Source organism: Mytilus galloprovincialis, chromosome 10 (assembly GCF_965363235.1).
Source record: "Mytilus galloprovincialis chromosome 10, xbMytGall1.hap1.1, whole genome shotgun sequence".
In the NCBI taxonomy this organism is placed as follows: Eukaryota; Metazoa; Mollusca; class Bivalvia; order Mytilida; family Mytilidae; genus Mytilus; species Mytilus galloprovincialis.
Window position 1 is genome coordinate 55,482,767 of NC_134847.1, and position 21,959 is coordinate 55,504,725.

Consider the following 21,959-nt stretch of genomic DNA (forward strand, 5'->3'; position numbering starts at 1 on the left):
CGACATTTATGAGATATATGATTTTATTTCTGATATTAGAAAGCTAGCACATTGTACATGTATAAATATAATTATAAATGTGCTCGTTTAAATTTTTGAATTGTTTCCTAATCCCTTTTTGCGTTATATACATATAGTAAAAATATTATATACCTGTATATATATTACATCCTCAAGTACTTGGGAGAGGACGTCTCTAATGTTGTTATAACTTGTGTCCGATGCCTTTTGCTACTTTTGCAAATAAAATATGTTTAAACTAAAATTAAACTTCAAGATATACTGTCAGATGACTCAAAACACATGTTATAATTTTCAAATCTATAAATGAAACAATAACTTTAATTTAAGTTATACATACCATGCATACGTGATACTTAAAATTTATTTCATCAAATCAGGAACATATAATATATTAACAGATATATACTGTTCCCAGATCAAATAAGTAATTTCCATCGTTTAGGTGTCAGACCACCAATTACTCCCTCCAATTTAGAACGTATACGTAAAAGTAGCCCTACTCTGACACAAAATAGTGCTTTTGATGTCCTTGTTTACTTAAACTAACTAACAAATTTGCAGAAATGAAACTTTTGGTGAAAGAGAAATATATCTAGATCATTTTGAGCCAAAATTTACTTGTCTATGAGTTTGCATTAAAAATTGAGGATTAATGCGCTCCATAGTATACTAATTTTAGATTTCCAGAAAACCAGGTGTTTTTTTTTTAGTACCTCTGTTTGAAGGTCAGTTATTTTGTTAGAAGGCTTTAAATGTATGGTGAAAATTGGCATGTAGAAAGCTGATACATGTACAATTAAGGATATACCTGGTTTCTATGAAGTTAAACTTGAGGTAAAATATTTAGAAAGCTGTGAAAATTGCAAAATTTGGTTGAACAGATAGGGATTTTTGATTGGTGGTCTGACACCTTTAGGTTAGAAACAAATGCGCTCTTAATCAAGTAACGTATTAAGTAAGCCATGCATGAGTAATAAGCGTGTGTCAGTAAAAGTAACATTACATACTCTAAAAAAAGTTTGTCTCACAAAACTGATATTTATAGACCGTCAGACGGTCGGAGTTGACTTTACTGAGGACGGACTGAGTTGCTTTATTGACGGACATCAGGCGAATATGCAATTAGATTAAAATATGAAAAAAAAATAATTTAAAAATAACAAATTCAATCACTGAATAAAACAACTTCACTACTCAATGTTTTGAGATAGGGTTTAGTATAACGGTCAAGAAAATTAAATTTTGCACTTAACTTGAAATACAAGATTTGATATTGTTTGAAAACTCAGAAACATGTTAGATGTTATTTTTTGTTTTAAAATTCACATATAAATGTTTATAATCATTTAAATAGTCAAATTGTCTGATAATGTTTCCGCTGAGTTTACATTTCAGACAGTCAAATTCTACTCGGGCCGAATTGTCTTTGGGCCGAGTTGTCCAGAATACATTCAGACAAGATGGCTGCGCCCATGAAGCACAGTGCGACCTTCTTGTCGCACATTTGTTCCAAAGAATATGCTTTATTACGTAGATCTTTTATGGTACACAATAGTTAAGCTCTTGTCTACTTTATTGTCACAAGATATAACAATACACAAACTCACTTTGTCATAATGGTCTTCGCTAAAGCGTTCAACAAGATTTCATACATCATAACATAAACAAATGGACAAAAATGGCTGTATTTACACCTCCAAAACTTCCCAGAGTACCGAAAAACCTGTCCAATTGGAAAGGCATTGAGGCCTGGCATCCACTAAATATTTAAAGTTAAATACATATTTTTTTATCAGGAAAAGATATTTGTTTTGGATTTTGATGGACATATGATATTTGCTGTTTCTGCAGAAGGTGTAAAAAAACTGAATTGCCTTTGACACTGTCCACTCAATTAAACCATTTAACTCACCTTTGGTTGTGTAGATATCCATTGTCCATGCAAATCAATACAATTCAGTTGTTACCTGAGAGGGGCATCTCAAAGGTCTAGGCCAACTTTAATGTAATAGTTTTTTTTGTCCAATTGTTAAGATGAACCTTAACTTCTATTGTATTCAAAATAACACACTTAATTGAATTCAAGCATTTCTACATGACAGAACACAAACAGTTGTCATTAATGGCATTTCTTCTACATCAGTACCAGTAATTTTATATAACCAATCAGGGATATAACTCCAAGCATATGTAAATGCTCTTTTGTTCCCACGTTGGGCAGTTCGTTTGTTCTTCATCCAGACTACATGAAATACGTCGGACAAATCTGGTGAATAATGGATCGGTCTGGTAAAATTTTGTTGAATTCTGGTCCGAATGTCCGGTGTTTTTTTTTCATGGATTTTTCGGGATTTTTCTAACATTCTAGCAAAAGTGCCAAACGATCTCAAATTTATTTTCATCTTTATTATTCATCACAGCGATGTTTATTTTGTTCAACCGCTAGCTTTATGCCGAACATCGCCAACCAGTAATGTGTAAATCCGGGTAAAAACATATCTGACTGTCAAAAACAACAATGGATGCCATCATTGGCACAACCGGAAATGTAAATAAAACCTGATCAGATTCTGGGAACGGATAAGGATAATTCCGGGTTTGCCGATTAAATTCAATAAATGAATAAAAATCCAAGCAGATCACACAAAATTTAGCTATGAAATATAAACACTAGAATTGAAAACCAAAAGATATATGAAAAAGAAAGAAGAAACAGGAAATAATATTTTATACAGAAACTCTAAATTAAGTTTAGTTCAAAAACATTGTCAAAATCCAATAAAATTGGACATTACTCTTCACTGAAATGCATTCAAGCAATTATGCACAACTTTCATAACAATATACCCTCTTGTTACATCATTTTGTTTTAATTTGTGCATTTTGGGGAGGAGTAGGGCACAACAAAGTAATATGTTTGTTGTTTTTTGTCGGATAAAATACAATTAGATGTAAAGAAAATTGGTCTGGTAAAATTTCATTTGGTCTGGTAAAGCTAGGATGCTTACCTGACCGAATGTCCTGTAAAAATAAATTTCATTCGTGTAGTCTGTTCATCTGGTATTTTTCCCTCTCTTGAGGGTACTATGAACACTAAATATGCATGATAATGCAACTTACTCCGTTTTATGTGAGGTATGCAATACAACTTAAATTTTGCTATTCAGCCAGAACTATTCAACTAACTACATTGTTCCGGGACTTTTCAACTAGCTACTTTTTTCTGGAACTTTTCGACTGCACTCGGAATAAAACAACTAATTGGAAAGTTCCTAGGAACGAAATAACTAGTTGAAAAGTTCCGCCGGAACAAAGTAACTGATGGAACATAGTGGCTGTTACATATACATGTAGCCTTTAGAATGTTTAGGGTTATTACAGAAAATATCTTGCATGTGTTATTACAAATACTTTCATGAGTTGTCTACTCTTTAATCTTTAATGTCTCTAAATCTATAGTAACATATGTTTGTTATTTGTAAAAATAATCATAAATATTTTGATTCTTAGTGGGCTGTAGGGAACTCTTGAAACTTTGCACAGAAACTAAACATGCTAAATGCATACTACATTGTAGGTCTTAATATTTGATTTTTGAATTGAATTAATACATTTTTCTTAAACCATAGTAAATCAGAGACAAGGCTTTTAAGGAATAAACTAAGTTTTAATAACAAGGCTTAGTTATTCATGTTATTAAACAGTCAGGGGACTTATTGAAATAAATGATTTTTAAATCACTTATTTAAGTAGCAAAATCGAAATTTTGTCACAAATTGTGATTTTGAAGTTTTACTAAAATTTTAAACACATAGGTTTAGATAATATCTTTTCATTAGTAAAATTGGAAAAAAATGAACTTTTTGCTTCTTTTAAGTAGCAAGGTTTATGCCTTTGATGCTATCATTTAGCTGTAAATTCTATTTTATTGATAAAAATGCTATAATAATGGCTTAACTTAATGAACTGATACTTTCTTAACAGATTTTTCCCAGCAGTGGGAGTATTTTTCCTGTAAAGTTCAAGGTTTCATCTTTCAGATTATGTAATAAAATTCTACTGTTCACAATAAAAATTTCACTGTTCGGGGTGTTGAAATTAGTGAGGGTTATTAGAAGTGATTTTTGGAAGGAAATTGAGGTATGATACGTGAGCAAGTGATTTTTATGTCATCCTAGATTCAGTACAAGGTCATCACCTGACATGACCTGGTCATCCTAGACAACACAGATGTTGGCCCTGATAATTTTATCAACATAATTAGTCCCTGGATCATTAGTTTTCTATGTTTAAAACTACAATAAAATTAAATCACTTAGTTTTTGATAAATTTGTACTACTAAAATAGGTGATTATTAAAGAAAGACAACTCTTACTTTCAACCTTTATGAACATAATGTTACTTGAATCAGTGATTTAGAAAATCACTCATTTAAGTAAGTCCCCTGACTGTTAAAGGCATGTAACTATTATATGAGACATTTGCGAATCACTGAGAAGCTTTCACAGAACCTCATTAATACATATTCTAATCATTATTTGTTTTACAATAAATTGAAATAAATTGTAATTTAGCATGATGTTTGTCTCATCAAAAGCTTTGGAGTGATGCAGAGAGGCTGAATTAACACCCTTTATATAGTTATTACAGGCTTTAGCAAAATGTTTAGTTATTACAGGGATATTTTTTTCTGTAATAACATTCATGTAGGTGTACTATGCATGATTGACAAACTATGAACTGTTATATAATTATATCTTTCTATAGTTAAGTATAGATAAAGACAATAGTAATATCAACAGAACTTGTATACATTTTAACAAAACTAATGATGTTTATTGTCCCATTGAAACATGTAACATACATAAGTTATCACAGTTCTTTGATTTTTAAGTCCATAATAACAAATGTATGGTTTTTTTTTTTTAAAAAACTTGCTAATTTTAATGTTAAAATCTTTCAGCAAAGTCAGGTGATATGCAGCCGAGAAAAAAATTCAGAGTCTGTAACTTCAGTACGAATAGATTCAAAGATACTGAAAACTCCAACCAAACCAGATGGTAAAGCTCAAAAGATAAGCAGAGCAATGAGAGCATACTTAGAAAAGGCAAAAAGATATCGTAAGTAAAATATAGATTAGCTGTGAGCCCTCAAACTTGCACTTTTCTCTGTGTAAAGTTTTGCATGAGTCAGTGATTATTCCTATTTTTGTGGGCATGTTTAGTGACAGTGATTTGTTTGGTAATATAAATGCTATATACATGTAAGTATAATAAATAACGTTGGCCAATCAGCTTACTTGGAATAAATATCTGAGTAACCAGAGATAATACATTGTCATTTTTTACATCCAGAGATAACTCTGAGTTCCTTCACTATTAAATACTCTGCCACAAAATAGTACCATCATTCTGGAAGTGGTGTTAAACACCAATCAATACTCTGCCACAAAATAGTACCATCATTTTGGAAGTGGTGTTATACACCAGTCAGTCAATTAATATTTGTTTTACAGAGGATGCTATGGATGAGCAGAATACACTGTATGAAGTTGGAAAGAGACATTTAGCAAATATGATGGGAGAAGATCCTGAAGGCTTTACTCACAAAGATGTTAAAGTAATATTTAACAAAGCAGTATTGCAATGGATTATTGTTTTGCAAATTTTGTAGTATTTAATATAAGTAGATGTGATATGAGTGCCAATGAGACAACTATCCATCCAAGTTACAATATGTAAAAAGTAAACCATTTTAGGTCAAAGTACTGCCTTCAACATGGAGCCTTGTTTAAGACTAAACAGCAAGCTATAAAAGAATTTAATGCTTTTAAAATCACTACATTTGATTATGGAACTTTTAGTAAGGTCATTGGAAATTTCTCAAAATTGTTGAAGGCAACTTGCTACATGAAAGAATTTCTGGGTCTATCTAAAATACTGATTTTTCTGTGGTTGTCCAAATGTCTTGCCCTTTCAATATCCAGGTAAACACTGACACTTTGCAGAATCTTCCTATTTGATATCAATTTGTTAAAAGACAACTATCATTTAATGTCTTCACACCAACAGATATACATGATATCTATTGATCATTGTTGATAGTTAGAGCTCATGCTATTTTTTTCATATAACAGTCAGGGGTACTACTTGAAGAAGTAAAAAAAATATATACATATAAGTAGATAAATAATGTTTGAATAATCTCCCCTTAATTTTCTCAAAAATTTACTTGAATAAGTAAATTGTTCTTACAATCCCACAAAAGTCCTCAAGTTTTTAGATGTAAAAACATGCCTTTAATGATTTTTCCTAGGTTTGCTAATTTTTTTTTTTTGTTAGAGTTTAATGTTTCATCTCATTAATGCAACAAAGAAACTGATTGCGCAAAGATCTTAAGTATTTGCACAAGGCCTTCAAAAATTGCTCCTTGGGGGCTTGTAAATGAGCAGTGTTCTGAAGATAACTGACAAATGGGATTTTCATTGTCCATAAAATTACACTTAAATGATTAGTAAAGACATCTGCAAAGGGCAGATAATTTAAAATTCTATTAGAGCAAAGAAATAATAACTGCATTAGATCCATATTTCTTACTTCAGTATTCTCCATTTTCATATTTGCATTAATTTCACATTTATAAAAACCTTGCAATAATTTCAGATTTACAGATTTTAATTAGATCTCAATTGTTTAAATTACAGAGAGCTGTTGCATACCTATTACCTTCAGGACTTCACGAAAAGAAAGCCAGACCTGTCATGCCCGTAAGTTTGACATTTTAATAACCAGTCTATCATATGGCTGTCATATTTCTGGAATTTGCAGTCATGAAAAAACGATTTCTACATTTGGACTCAAAATTCAACCAATTATATTACTGGATTTTGTGTTTCAAGCACACACCGAGTACTGAGTAAAGTTAACCATTGACCCTATTGTAAAAAATTTGGAACAAGGAAAAAATTAACTGTTTTACTAAAAAAAAAAAAAAATAGTACAGATAAATATTTTTATCCCCGGCTTAGTATATATCTAGGATTTTGATTAGTTAACGCACGTCGTTACAAAACCCATAGCCCCTGGGTGTTGCTAACCCATATCCCCGGACTTTGCTAACCATTACCCCGGGGAGTTTCACGCAAGTTTTCCTTAGTTCCATGATTGCTCCTTGTGAAATATTGAATTCTGTAGATTATCCATGATGTTTTTAATTAAACATTTAATTCATTAACGATTTTGTCCTATTATGCCGATCATTTACACTCATTCCATTAAATGCATCACTTGACTGCAACATTTTCAAGGAATGGGACTACTGACCTAGCTATGCAAATGACCTATGTTGATGTCACACCATCTATGACGTAACTCTCACAACATTGAGCGCCAAATTTGACTCAATCCAGTTTCTCTGTCTCGTCTGATATTTGACTACCTGTAAGTTTCTACCAAAGGTAGTACCCTACACCCCGTAGAAACTATGTAAAATTTCCAAATTTCAATAAAACTTTTTTAGATAATGAAAAAAACGTTGTTCTCACGTTACACTTTGTACCCGAATTTCCATAAAACTCGCCCTTTTCAGACTAAGACCGGGGATAAATTTGTTATCTACGTTCATACCCGTAGATATGGATATTTTAACACCCTTCAGTACCCTGTACACCCTTCGGCTATGCCTCATGGTGTACTTGGGTACTTCAGGGTGTTAAAATTTCCATATCTACGGATATGAACGTAGATAACTTATATTATGAACATGTGTAGCAACTTTGAATGGAAAATAAAAGAAATGTCTAATTATTAAATTGCAGGATACAAAAATCTAATATTCTCCAAATTATAAAATCAAATAATTTGTACTAAATCACAATACTGTTTAAAGGGGCACTAGCTGTCAAATTCATGGTCACCGATTTGACCCAAATTCTCATAGTTGATTAATAACAATGTGAAACATTTATCCAAACTATCAAAAGTCTAAAATAAACAGTTTACAGAGCATGGGGTAGATAATATATAGGTTTGTTTCGTGTGTATTATAGTACAGACGCCATCTAATTAACTATCAATTTGACCTCAAATGACCATATAAGCGATGTAAACATAAATAAAGATATGAATTGATTAAACCAGATTTATAGGTCTGTTTGATTTTATTTTATAGATTAAAAAAAGATGTTTCTCATTGTTTTAAACCGTATAAGAATGATTTTATGTGCATCAAATAAGTAATCAAATGATTTACCGTAGTTTCACTTTCATTGTTGACATTCTTTTTCTTTAAATAACCAGTACACGTACAATGCATGCGTTGTCAATCTCTAGCTAGGGGTTAAATTGAAGTTCACATGAATACGGATTTAAAGAGGTCGACTCATTCACTTGCAAGTGAATAACTAATTATCAATGTTTCTTAGCGTAATTTGACAAAATTGAACCTTTTTGGCTGCGAAAAGCGAATTGTTATTTCACTATTTCACTTTCATTATTGATTGAACAAAAAAATAATCAAACTTTATATTTTTTATATATCTCATAACTAGTGCCCCTTTAAAAGCTATTAAAAGCCACTTTTTTGGTTCCTGATCAGTTCTTGAAATAAATACTAATATAGTGTCCAGCAATATATATAAGAATAAGAAGACTGGTATGATTGGCAATGAGACAACTCTCCACCAGAGACCAAATGACATTGAAGTTATGTATATTCAAAAAAATATCAGAGTGTTCTTCTGTATCAGTTAGAATATTTGTTCTTGATTTCAATAGATTGGACTATTATTTGATTTTTTTAATAGATATATGAAAATGTTGTACGAGTGCCAATGAGACAACTCTCCATCCAAGTCACAATTTGTAAAAGTAAACAATTATAGGTCAAAGTACAGACTTCAACACAGAGCCTTGGATCACAGCAAGCCAGGCATTTAATATTTTTACTCTACTTTTATTTATTTACAGTTACCTGTAGACATACTTCCAGTACAAAAAGGTAAGTGATGACAAATAATAATGTATAACCTATCCCCAGCGGTATACAAAATGATCAAGATATCAAAGCGGTTATAATTGTACAGAAATCTTTCAGAGCGATGGAAAAGAAAGTATCAATAAAAAAAGAATTATGTGAAAATGTGTATATACAAATGTTATACATATAAAGTGAATAGAATTGTGTAATGTATCACCTTAAAAAATAAAAAATGTTTATTTGGCTTTTTTGGTGTTTTAATAATTTAGCATTTTTTAGGAGGAGGGGGGAGGGGATTTATAAATTCACAATATAATATCAACTACAGTTCAATAATAACATATATTAAACAATACCCAAACCATTTTGATTTAAATTACAGTTGTACAGTTTGGAACAGATGGCCGACCTTTCCATTACATGTTTTACACCACAAAACCAGTATTTTCTGAATTATTACATGTAAGTACATAGAAAAGTTAAAGGGGACTCAGCAGACAAGTGGTTTGATTCTACTGTATCACTAAACTGTCAAAACTGAGTTGGAAATTATTTGTTAATAAGCAAATCAGAACAGTTTTTTTGTAAAATCATATCAGAGTGTTTTGCACATTATTGCTATTGCAACTTGCAATAGAATAGGTTTCTAAAAATTTTAAAACAAATTTTTGTTTAAATTTTGATAGATTTTTTTTTACATATTTCTTAAGATTGTAATGATTGATCTGGCATTTTGATTTATTGTTTAGCAATTGCAGCAATAAATCCATTCATAAGTTTGCAGAATATTGTGATGTTTATTTTACAGGATGTGACACGACATTTACGAACATTAAAAGCTAAAGAAGATGAATTTTATAGAACTGAAAAGTTTGATCAAATATATGAAAACACATTGTGAGTACTATAAATATTAAACACTAGTAACTTTTTAGTTATATACTTTACATGCATTAGGTAGTGCAGTTACTTGTCATCTAAATTTTTTCAAGTTTGCATCTGTGCAGATTTAATCATGTAATAATGTAAACATAGTTAAATTAAACTAATAAAAATTTCATTATTTTGTAAATGAAATGATATTGTGCATTTGAATTGACTTCTAAATATTTCTAACAAGTAAAAAAGTACAAATATTATAATCACACTTTTCCTCATGTGTAGTCAGCAGCCTGAGAGAGATAAATTTTAGCACTTGAGCGTTTTTCAGATTTTCAAATCTCACCGACATCTATTTCTTGTTTTCAACTCTTTGAATAATTCCCATCACACATCTCTCCAGTACTACTGAACAAAACAAATACATATATGGTCATCATCTTGATAGTTATCAGCTGTAACATGAAGGAAGTCTTAGACACATGCTTTTAATTTTTAATATGTGGAACGAACTTACAATGTGATACCCCCAGATCCCCTTTTATATATATGTTTTTCACAGTTTAAATTTTTGTATGTTATTTCAGAAAGTTTGTAGATAGTGACTGGATATCTTATGAAAAATTTACCCGCCTTTTTAAAGAAGAAAGAGTTTCTGAAGATGAAGTAAGTATCTACCAAATGTAATCAAAATAACATTAGAAAAGAATGTTAACTATGGTCTCTTGTTTACAGTAAACATATAGTACTTTACACACAACAGAATGTTAACTATGGTCTCTTGTTTACAGTAAACATATGGTACTTTACACACAACATGTGTTTATGCCATTATCATCAGGTATTCTTGGTACCAGAAGTTTAAAAAAAAAACAGAAAAAAAAACCATTTGATAATAAAACCAAATGGGCCTACACAAAACAGAAAATTTGTTACAGTAGTTCAATTTTGTATAGAGAATTACAGCTGTTAAATATTTCATTTTTATTAACAATAAGATATAGATATTTCTTCAATTTTAAACTTATTATAATCATGCCTGTACCAAATAGATGCTAGACTTGACTGAAAATTGGTAAATTTTGTTTTCTGGAACTTAAAATGCACCATACAATGATAATTTGGAATATAACCCGGCCTTTGGAAGACAGGATAATCTATCGCATAGAAATAATTTTCATCAAAACACAAATAAAGATGTGCTGTTCTAAAAGAAGATCTAAGTGACCACTGCCTTTTCTGAATATTTGCACAGAGGTCATATTCAGTACATTTGGGAAATTTGTGTGAAGATAGCTTATCTATATAAAACCCTGATTAATTTATTCACAGCATTGTTTCAACTTGAGTGATATAGATAATAGTATAATATTCTGTTTAGACATTTGCTATTGTAAAAAATTATGATGTTCTCATTTTGTCTGGTTTTTTTTCAGGTTATTAGGATGTTCTCTCATTGATGTAAACCACACATCATCTTTCATTCATTTGCTACTTGTAGCTATTATTTGGTCTTGTTTTACAGATATTATTAGATTTTAGATGCAATACCTCTTCGGATAGCCTGGAAGTTTTTTGTCCATCAGCTCATAGACATGATTTTGTCATTAAAAATGGAGTTTAGAATTAAATAATAAGGGATGACTGTTATATTTGTTTTTGGCTATTCAAAATAACCTGAAAAATAATGAGTACACATATAACCTGATACATGATTATTCTAAGTAGCAAAAAAATATAGAAATACCTTTTTTCTAACAAAATCAATAAATTTAGTAAAATGAATTCTCTTTTTTGTTTTAATAGAACTTATTACATTTTAAAATTACATGTTAATGTTTTTGTTTTTGTTTAGTACAACCTTTTCTTGAAGAATGTTCAGCGGCTTGTTGACCACCCATTAAACCATAAGGTAGAAGACTTTATCATGCGTTACAGAGAAAAATTCTTAGGAACTCAAGCAAAACCTAAATATAAGATAGTAAGTACATCAATATGATTGGCTAAGTGGTTTGCTGCTCCAGGATTTAAGATATCTGCCGTAAAATCTTTTCTAAACATCAATCAGTGGTTGGGAGACAACATGCAAATTTCTCCCGAGATTTAAAATCTTTTGATGTTTGCATTGTTTACTTAAATACCAATAAAATAATGAAAAGATTGAAACAAAACAATCATTGCCATACTAGAGAAATTCGTTTATGGTTGAAAACAACACTTTTGAGCAAATTGGATCTACATCTTGGATATGATATGGCACCAAGGCTTCCAAAAAAAATTTCAGCCAGCCGGACGTTTAATATCTGATCCTGATTTTAATCCCTAAGTCTTAGTCACAAAAGGCAATTATAGTAATCAGATCGCCATCCCAATGATTGAAAAAAATTAAACTTATTAAACTTTACTTTGATATGAATTTGATTTTCTGACGTAATCTGTTAAATTGACAGTGCATCATTTAAAGTGTGCACATCAGCGTGCTCATATCTGCCTTAGACTCTTTATTTGTGCAAAAACTTTACTTTCTTTTTTAAAATCACGTTTCCTAAAACTGGATGTTGTCTTGACAAGGGTAAAACATGGACCATAAACGGATATGTAAAATCTGTGTACGTTTACAAAGCATGACTGAGTGAAGAAGCTTTTTCCACTTTAATTCTTCATCAAAATACTTGAAATGAACGTTAGATGCAGGTGATAAAAAATTTTTTTTTTTTTTTTTTTTTTCAGTAGTCAGGCTTTTACAATCCCTATACATCACCACCTGACTATGGTGTTAAGGGGTTTGATATATATATACAACAAAAAATTGACTACATTTTTTTTTCTTCTACTGTAAATATATATTAGGTGCAGCAGGTGATAAAGTTAGCATTTATGAAGAAATTTAGGATGCAATTAAATTTCCCACCTGTGCACATGCACACTCATGTTCTAGTTCATACAACATAGTTCTGAGGATTTTTCACTTAAAACCTTTTTAAATTTTTCATCAAATCATGCTTTTAAACGTATTTATCCTGATTTGGAGTAATTTCTCGCAATTTGATTGGTTGATATTACCCTAATAAATTTCAGTACAATGTTTTATTACGTCAATATGAATTTTTACCCTTATTTATTACGTCAATTGGAATTATCTCCCTTATACCATTGACCTAATAAATTAATTTTTTTTAAAATGAGTTGCTTTATAGTCCTTATATTTTTAATTTTTCACATTTGGTTGATATTGTCCTTATATTGAATTTAAATATAATAATATGTAATATAACAAAATCAGGAAAAATTGTTACACAGTGTTCAATTGTCCTAATACGGAATTTATCGGGTCAATAAAATTCTTGTATTAGGACAATTGCACACTGTGTAACTTATATTCTTATAATTTTAATCTTTTGGATTACATCCATTAGATACAAACTGCTGAAATGTAAGAAAATAATTGTAATTAGACCGATCAATTTATAGGATGTCCTGTAATGAAAATAGTTTACCTTTCACCTGAACAGGTAGATTTCAGCTGTCCAACAACTAATTAGCCTTGATTAAAATTAGAAAGTATTGAAGTAGGGGTTGTTTGATAGTAATTAATCATCATGTCACTTTATTACCGGAAATATATGAATGTTAAAGGCAAAAGGTTGGGTAAAAAGATCGTGAATAATGTTAAAATGACCGAAAAAACCTTGAAAACTGAAAAGGAGATGACCGTTTCATGCTTTGTCCAGCCGGACTTTTACCAGACATTATACAATTGTCCGAACATATGACCATTTTGGAAGCCCTGTATGGCACGTCCTAAAACTTACTGAAAATGTCTATAATGATATAATATTAAAGACAAAAATACAGAATGGTATCCAGATTTATATCAAAATGATATCTCAGATTATGCAAAAAGCTTGTCTTCATCTGGTTTTCAGTATAGAATTCTAATTTAAGTTCATTTTGTAGATAAATTAAGAGTACTCACTTCTTTTCCAGCTTGAAGAATCTGAAGATGGAACAAAGGTGATTCGTGCAGAGGGTAAGGATTGGAGTCCAAGAATTAGATATTTTGTCAAGTTTTCTGGTTTTGATTGTTTTAGCTTGTACCAATTTTTAACAAATTAGATTTTTATTATTTCAAGAATGAAAGAAACAAAAAAATACATATAAATAATTATTCAAGTCAATTTGTTTAAACCGAAAGTTATTTTGGGGAAGAGTAAAGGGTTATGGGTTTCAAAGAAAATCTTTCTTATGAGCAAACATTTGGCCACATTTAATCTGTACAAAAACAGGGGATGGGAGTTATATTTGTAACCTCTGCTAACAGTGTTTACTAGTTTCAGATTTGTTTAAAATTTTTAACATGATCACCTTTGTAACTATTTCAGGAAGTAGAAAAACAGCCAAAGCTGAAGTCATGTTAACATCTCCAGGCACTGGGAAATTTACTTGTAATGGAAAACCCATCAATTATTTTCCATCTGTTATAAGCAGGTAAATTGTTTTCAACTGGAATATTTCTAATTGTTGAGATTGACGTTTTGTCTTTGCTTGAGATAAGTAACATATTTTATACGTCAATCAAATGACAACATATTTTTTTCAATCTATATGTATAGAACATTTTATTTAGAGCTGTTCAAGAAAAATATTACATCCCACCAGTGATGGCACTTTTTTTTTAAAACCCCATTACCCACAGAAATAAAAACATATTAACACAACACTTGTTTTTCTTTTTTTTTTCTTTTTTTTTTTTTTTATATACAACCAACCACATAAATGTTCTTTAAAATGCCTGCCCTGAGGGGGGCATAGTATATTTGGAACAGCCCTTATTGGTTCCCCTGGAATGATGATATATTTTTATTTATTAAAATATAAAGATAAATTTCAAGGAAACATAAAAATGGGAGAATTATATTATTTTCTATATAGCAAAAGGTCTTAAATATTCAGTATCAGTGTTGTTCCATTACCAGTTAACTTTGGTAGATAGTTGTCTCATTTGCAATCATACCACATTTTCTTATTTTTATACTCCTTTAACAATTCAATAAATCTTGAAATCAAACTTCAATATTTCCGAAGATATATAATTTTATGAAAATATTCAGCTTTAGAAATTTAAAAGATCAAATTATGTCCGATTGGAGTAAAAGAAAAACACCGTAATCCTGATCTATATATTTTTATTAACCAAAATATCATTAGTCAAGAGAACAAAATTTTATTTCTGTATAGTGACACATATTTCTGAATCCCTGTAGTGCTCTATTTAGTTGTGATATGTCTTCTGATCCCTTCCCCAGCTGGTTCAAACTAATGACTATCTGAAATTGACATAGCTGCTTGTCCATCTTTCTCAAAGAATTAAATACATAATCTAAGAATTCAAATATAAAAATATATCCAACAACTGACCAAACTCATTAATTCAAAATTCCAAGTAGTACATGAGTTCATTATCAGTACTATTTTGGCAGGAGTTAAATATTTCTCATTATTTGGGTTCTTGGGTTTGTTTCTTTTCTCATTACATTGACCTTTTAAAGGAATTTAAGAAGAAAATGAGAACTTTATCTCTTTCTACGCATTTTGTATTCTTTTTATACAACATTAACTATGTCTATCACCTATTGTCATATGAAGAGAGAGGAATGATATCGTTAGAATTATTTCACATGTATAATTATCAGTTTCTGTATTTCATTTGGAAATCTCTGTTTTTCATTGCAACATTGTAATAACTTAGGATAAAAGAAGAGCTTGATAATAATATACCTGAGTAGGGGTAAATGTTAGGCACTGGCCAGGGGCACTGGACTGTTTGCCTTGTGAAATAGCATGTACAAAAAAATGAATGATATGTCTGTGTAATACAAAGCAGAAAATATTCAGCATATTAACTGCTTTCATTCTGAATATACTTTTCATTTCCGAAGGTGGACATTTACTACGGTATCTATCATACATTTTTGTGTTAAAAACTTTCGAATTGATCTAAGTAATTAGATTTGAAACACCCTTGAAACTAAGGGAGTGTTTTTGTCAAAAATGACAGGTCAACCACAATCACTTAAAATTAGATATACATAAAGATTTAACTTAGTTATAGTAACTTTGCATATGTAACATTCAATGAGTCACTTTATTGTAGAGAGCAGATTATGTTCCCACTAGAACTGGCAGAAAAATTAGGACAGGTTGATGTAGAGGCTAAAGTTGAAGGTGGAGGTCAAAGTGGTCAGTCTGGTGCTGTACGTTTAGGCATATCCAGATGTTTAGTATCTATTGTTGATGAGGAGACAGTACAAAAGATGAGACTAGGTAAAACAATTTTAACAATTTGCCATTTTACAGACTCTTGACTCCCGAATTTATATTATTGACAGGTTACCTTAACTGTGGTTGAATACTGGTACTCTGTCAAGCAAGAACATAAGTAAATAAGTAAATTCAAAATTTTAATCGGTACAATTTTGAGGAAAAGTTAACTGTTTAAATGCATTCTATACCTTGACTAAATCAACAGTTACAGAGAATTTCCACACAAATTGTACCATTTATATAATTGATTTTAACTCTATTGGTTGCTCCTAATTGACCAAGTACCAGTATGTCCTACCACACAGTAGGTAAACTGTCAAATAATTCTAGAACCTAGAGTCAAAAGTTAGTAATATGAAAAAAGTGTATTACATATAATAAAACAGATTTTCTAAATTTCTAACAATGTCTTTTTTTCAAATACATGCATTGATATAGACCAACATCCAAAATGGCTGCCATTACCAAAATTATTTTAACATAGAACTAAGAAGTCAAACAAAGGTTACCTTCTCAATTTGACTTTATTGATATTTCCATCATCTCACCAATTATTTCAGTATTAAGATCAAAGTCTCCAAAAAAATAAAATTGATTGGTCATATGAGCAACAAATTTATATAATTTCAAAAGTAAACTGGTCAAAAATTATATTTAGTTCAGTTATTTAGTTCAATGCATTAAAAGGTATTTAGTTCAATGCATTAAAAGGTTATTTAGTTCAATGCATTAAAAGGTAAAAAATATAAAAGTATTATCTTATTATTTGTTTTATTTTTATTTTAGCTGGATTATTAACTAGAGACCCAAGGATGAGAGAAAGAAAGAAGCCATTCAAGAAAGGTGCAAGAAAGGGTCGTGTATGGTCAGTATTTCATTCACTAAGTATCAAATCAAAGTATAAATACTATTGCAGCAATAAATTGGCTAAATTATTACATAGATCTAGATATGGGTTAAATCTTATGTTTGGCTTATGTTTCATTGGTTAGTTGACATGCATTATATTTTTGCATTATTCTATAAGCATGTGTTCTTAGAACAGCACCAAGACACGTGAACAGAGAAATTCTTATTATTATTTTTATAGTAATTGGCCTTAATTGTTACAAAATAAATTTACTGTAAATTCAGAAATTATTGCATGCATTTATTATTGCGATTTTTGCAGAATGGACAAAAATGCAAGATTAGTTGTTGTGAGTTGTACCTAAGCTGCACACATTTATATCTGTCAGATATCAAAATACGAGTTCCTATTATTAGGATTTACACCCAGTAGCATTATTCGCAATGATAATAACCCTGCAATAATTTCTAAAATTACAGTAGTTGTTAACTTAAATTGATAGAACAAGATTTATTGTAATATACATCCAAAAATTAAAATAATTATATGTTTTTATCTGTTTTCAGGAAAAAGAGATAAAGATATACAAGGGGGAACATTATATTTACCAGGACTTGTTTGTTTGTTATGTATATATACAGTCAAGTATTCGTTTGTCATTTTATTTAATACACATACAAAACAGAAGTTATTGTTATTGTGAATTCTGAAATGCACAAAAAAAACACTATTTTTAGGCAGCAGCAAAACCATAGCTGGACAGGGACATGTATGCTTTCAGGTTTTGAGGCTTGTCCTTTTTAATATTTTAGGCCACGTTATACAGTTTTGTGATTTTGACTTTTGGGGAAATTTTTGTTGAGGTCCTTTACTCGTGTATTAACCATATTTTCCTTGTTACTTTGAATATTGTAAAACAAGTCAACACAAAATCAGTCACCATTTTATAAGTTGATGTTGGAATAAAAAAAAATTTAAGGATCACAAATATGAAGTCTTAACAAAACATTTGATATTTTTTTGTACCTTTGGTTATCTTCATTTGCTGAAGATTTTAGTTATAAATCTACATATTGAATTATAACTTGAATGTATGAGATTAACAATGCATAGAAATTGGAAGTCATAGATGATTTTCATCCTGTTTTATTGCATGATTGTTGAAGGTTTACACCACTGTCAGCACTTTTGTTTATATTGTGACAACCAGTTTTTATTGTTGGAGTAAGTTGATCATCTGCAAAAATGAAAATCTTAGTCAATTAAGATTGGTGTCTAGCTCACTGGCACAAGTGGAGTTTGGACTCACAACCTCAGATCAAGATGGTCATATCTGATCTGCGACCTTATGGTTATGGCAGGCACCCTTGCAACCTGACATTTTTTATACTTAAGTGTACCTGTAAGATATTAAAACCAAGAATCAAGTCAGTTAACAGATATTCAATAACAGTCAACCAACTTGTGATGGCAACCGTAAAATTTACGAAGGGATGATTTTAACTTCACCATCTCAAACTCTTGGATTAATAGCTTCTTTAGAATTCTTGTGAGCAGCAACCCTCTAATTCGATAAATCATGATAGAAAATACAAGCCCAGGAATATTGTATCAATTGGAAAGCTGAAATCATCTCTTTTGATGGAAAGTTTTCAACCGACTCTCATTGTCAATTTCTTTATACAAACATAAGGCAGACTATTCACCATTGACCAAATGATGATTGAAACAACTTTTAAAAAGACCTTCTAACTTACTAGACTTATATTAGTTTTGCTCATTATTGATGGCTGTACAGGCCATGGCAATATGTTATTCAAGAGAAAGAAAGGAGAATGGTAGTCTGATATATTCTTTTAAAATCAATAAAAACAACAAAAAAACTAGATTTTATAAACAGTAACCTAAGAAAACAACTGAATTTCAGGATCCTGGTTTTTAATGAGGTGGAGGGGATGGATAAAGAGAGTAGAAAAAGTTATCAAAAGTACCAGGATTATAATTTAGTACGCCAGACACTCGTTTCGTCTACATAAGACTTATCAGTGACGCTCAGATCAAGATATTTTTAAAGCCAAACAAGTACAAAGTTGAAGAGCATAGGATCCAAAATTCCAAAAAAGTTGTGCCAAATACTGCTAAGGTAATCTATGCCTGGGATAAGAAAATCCTTAGTTTTACGAAAAATTCAAAGTTTTGTAAACAGGAAATTTACAAAAATGACCACATTATTGATATTCATGTCAACACCGAACATACTGGACTGGTGATACCCTCGGGGACAAAACGTCCACCAGCAGTGGAATCGACCCAGTGGTGTGAATAGTTATAGTAAATAGGAGGGGGCAGGAAGATTTTGAAAATAAATAACTCAGCCTTGATAATCACAAAAATAAATGATTTGTTCTGTGGTAGTTTGAAAATAAATTACCTGACTTGCAATGCAATGCAATGCAAAGTATGAGATGGTACCAGATTCTTCATAAACTCATCTTTTTTCCCCAAAAAAAATCAGGAAACCTTACCCCACATTTATTTTAACAGGGCCGTAACTACATGTAGGAAATTTCAAAACCAAACGCTTGTCTCCATTTCAAATTACGTTCACAGCCTTGCAAGAAGAAAGTTCTGTTTTCCCTCAGACTTTTAATAAATAGCCCTGATTTTTCGGGATCAATGTTTCTTATTTATTTGTCTTCCGTTCATTGATTGCCCTTCTGTATTCTGTTAGTGTTGCATTCCTTTTGTAATCTAGTAATTTTGTTATGAACTTGATCATGAGTTTAAAACTAGAGGCTCTAACTCACCTTGGTCTATGTGAATATTAAACAAAGGAAGCAGATGGATTCATGACAAAATTGTGTTTTGGTGATGGTGATGTGTTTGTGCATCTTACTTTACTGAAAATTCTTGCTGCTTACAATTATCTCTATTTATAATGAACTTGGCCCAGTAGTTTCAGTGGAAAATGTTACAAATTTTATGAAAATTGTTAAAAATTGACTATAAAGGACAATAACTCCTTAGGGGGTCAATTGACCATTTCTGTCATTTGACTTATTTGTAAATCTTACTTTGCTGAACATTATTGCTGTTTACAGTTTACAGTTTATCTTTATCTATAATAATATTCAAGATAATGACCAAAAACGGCAAAATTTCCTTAAAATTACCAATTCAGGGACAGCAACCCAACAAAGGATTGTCCGATTCATCTGAAAATTTCAGAGCAGATAGATTTTGACCTGATAAACAATTTTACCCCCATGTCAGATTTACTCTAAATGCTTTGGTTTTTGAGTTATAAGCCAAAAACTGCATTTTACCCCTATGTTCTATTTTTAGCCATGGCGGCCATCTTGGTTGAATGGCCTTGTCAACGGACACATTTTTTAATCTAAATACCCAAAAGATGATTGTGACCAAGTTTGGATTAATTTGACCCAGTAGTTTCAGAGGAGAAGATTTTTGTAAAAGATTACTAAGATTTACGAAAAATGGTTAAAAAATGACTATAAAGGGCAATAACTCCTAAACGGGTCAACTGACTATTTCGGTCATGTTGACTTATTTGTAAATCTTACTTTGCTGAACATTATTGCTGTTTACAGTTTATCTCTTTCTATTATAATATTCAAGATAATAACCAAAAACAGTAAAATTTCCTTAAAATTACCAATTCAGGGGCAGAAACCCAACAATGGGTTGTCCGATTCATCTGAAAATTTCAGGGCAGATAGATCTTGATCTGATAAACAATTTTACCCCCAGATCAGATTTGCTCTAAATGCTTTGATATTTATAAGCCAAAATATACATTTTATCCCTATGATCTATTTTTATACGACCGCAAAAATTGAAAATTTTTTGGTCATATATTGGTATGACGTTGGCGTCGTCGTCTTTGTCCGAATACTTTGAGTTTTCGCACTCTAACTTTAGTAAAAGTGAATAGAAATCTATGAAATTTTAACACAAGGTTTATGACCACAAAAGGAAGGTTGGGATTGGTTTTGGGAATTTTGGTCCCAAAATTTTAGGAATTAGGGGCCAAAAAGGGCCCAAATAAGCATTTTCTTGGTTTTTGCACTATAACTTTAGTTTAAGTAAATAGAAATCTATGAAATTTTGACACAAGGTTTATGACCACAAAAGGAAGGTTGGGATTGATTTTGGGAGTTTTGGTTCCAACAGTTTAGGAATTAGGGGCCAAAAAAGGGCCCAAATAAGCATTATTCTTGGTTTTTGCACCATAACTTTAGTATAAGTTAATAGAAATCAATGAAATTTAAACACAAGGTTTATGACCTCAAAAGGAAGGTTTGGATTGATTTTGGGAGTTGAGGTCCCAACAGTTTATGAATAAGGGGCCAAAAAGGGGCCCAAATAAGCATTTTCTTGGTTTTTGCACCATAACTTAAGAATAAGTAAATAGAAATCTATGAAATTTAAACACAAGGTTTATTACCATAAAAGGAAGGTTCTGATTGATTTTGGGAGTTTTGGTCCCAACAGTTTAGGAATAAGGGGCCCAAAGGGTCCAATATTAAACTTTGTTCGATTTCATCAAAAATTGAATAATTGGGGTTATTTGATATGCTGAATCTAAAAATGTACTTAGATTTTTTATTATTGGCCCAGTTTTCAAGTTGGTCCAAATCGGGGTCCAAATTAAACTTTGTTTGATTTCATCAAAAATTGATTAATTGGGGTTCTGTTATATGCCAAACCTAACTGTATGTAGATTCTTAATTTTTGGTCCTGTTTTCAAATTGGTCTACATTAAAGTCCGAAGGGTCCAAAATTAAACTAAGTTTGATTTTAACAAAAATTGAATTCTTGGGGTTCTTTGATATACTGAATCTAAACATGTACTTAGATTTTTGATTATGAGCCCAGTTTTAA

General features: G+C 30.8%; 1 protein-coding gene across 1 annotated transcript; it reads left to right on the top strand.

Moving 5' to 3' along the window:
* Positions 1 to 1,460: 1,460 nt before the first annotated feature.
* LOC143047885 (small ribosomal subunit protein uS9m-like) lies at positions 1,461 to 17,741 on the top strand. The gene is made up of 14 exons (XM_076221209.1): positions 1,461 to 1,568; positions 4,989 to 5,145; positions 5,541 to 5,644; positions 6,729 to 6,791; positions 8,992 to 9,022; positions 9,384 to 9,463; positions 9,810 to 9,898; positions 10,468 to 10,546; positions 11,736 to 11,861; positions 13,868 to 13,910; positions 14,263 to 14,368; positions 16,035 to 16,204; positions 16,991 to 17,069; positions 17,621 to 17,741. Exons 1-14 carry the CDS (start codon positions 1,485 to 1,487, stop codon positions 17,631 to 17,633), a joined length of 1,224 nt encoding a protein of 407 aa, XP_076077324.1. The 5' UTR covers positions 1,461 to 1,484; the 3' UTR covers positions 17,634 to 17,741.
* Positions 17,742 to 21,959: the final 4,218 nt, after the last annotated feature.

Coding starts and splice junctions, on each gene's coding strand:
- LOC143047885 (XM_076221209.1), top strand. CDS start 1,485: ATGGCTGCGCCCATGAAGCACAGTGCGACCTTCTTGTCGCACATTTGT. Junction 11,862..13,867: donor CAAAACCTAAATATAAGATA/GTAAGTACATCA, acceptor CTTCTTTTCCAG/CTTGAAGAATCTGAAGATGG. Junction 14,369..16,034: donor TTTCCATCTGTTATAAGCAG/GTAAATTGTTTT, acceptor ACTTTATTGTAG/AGAGCAGATTATGTTCCCAC.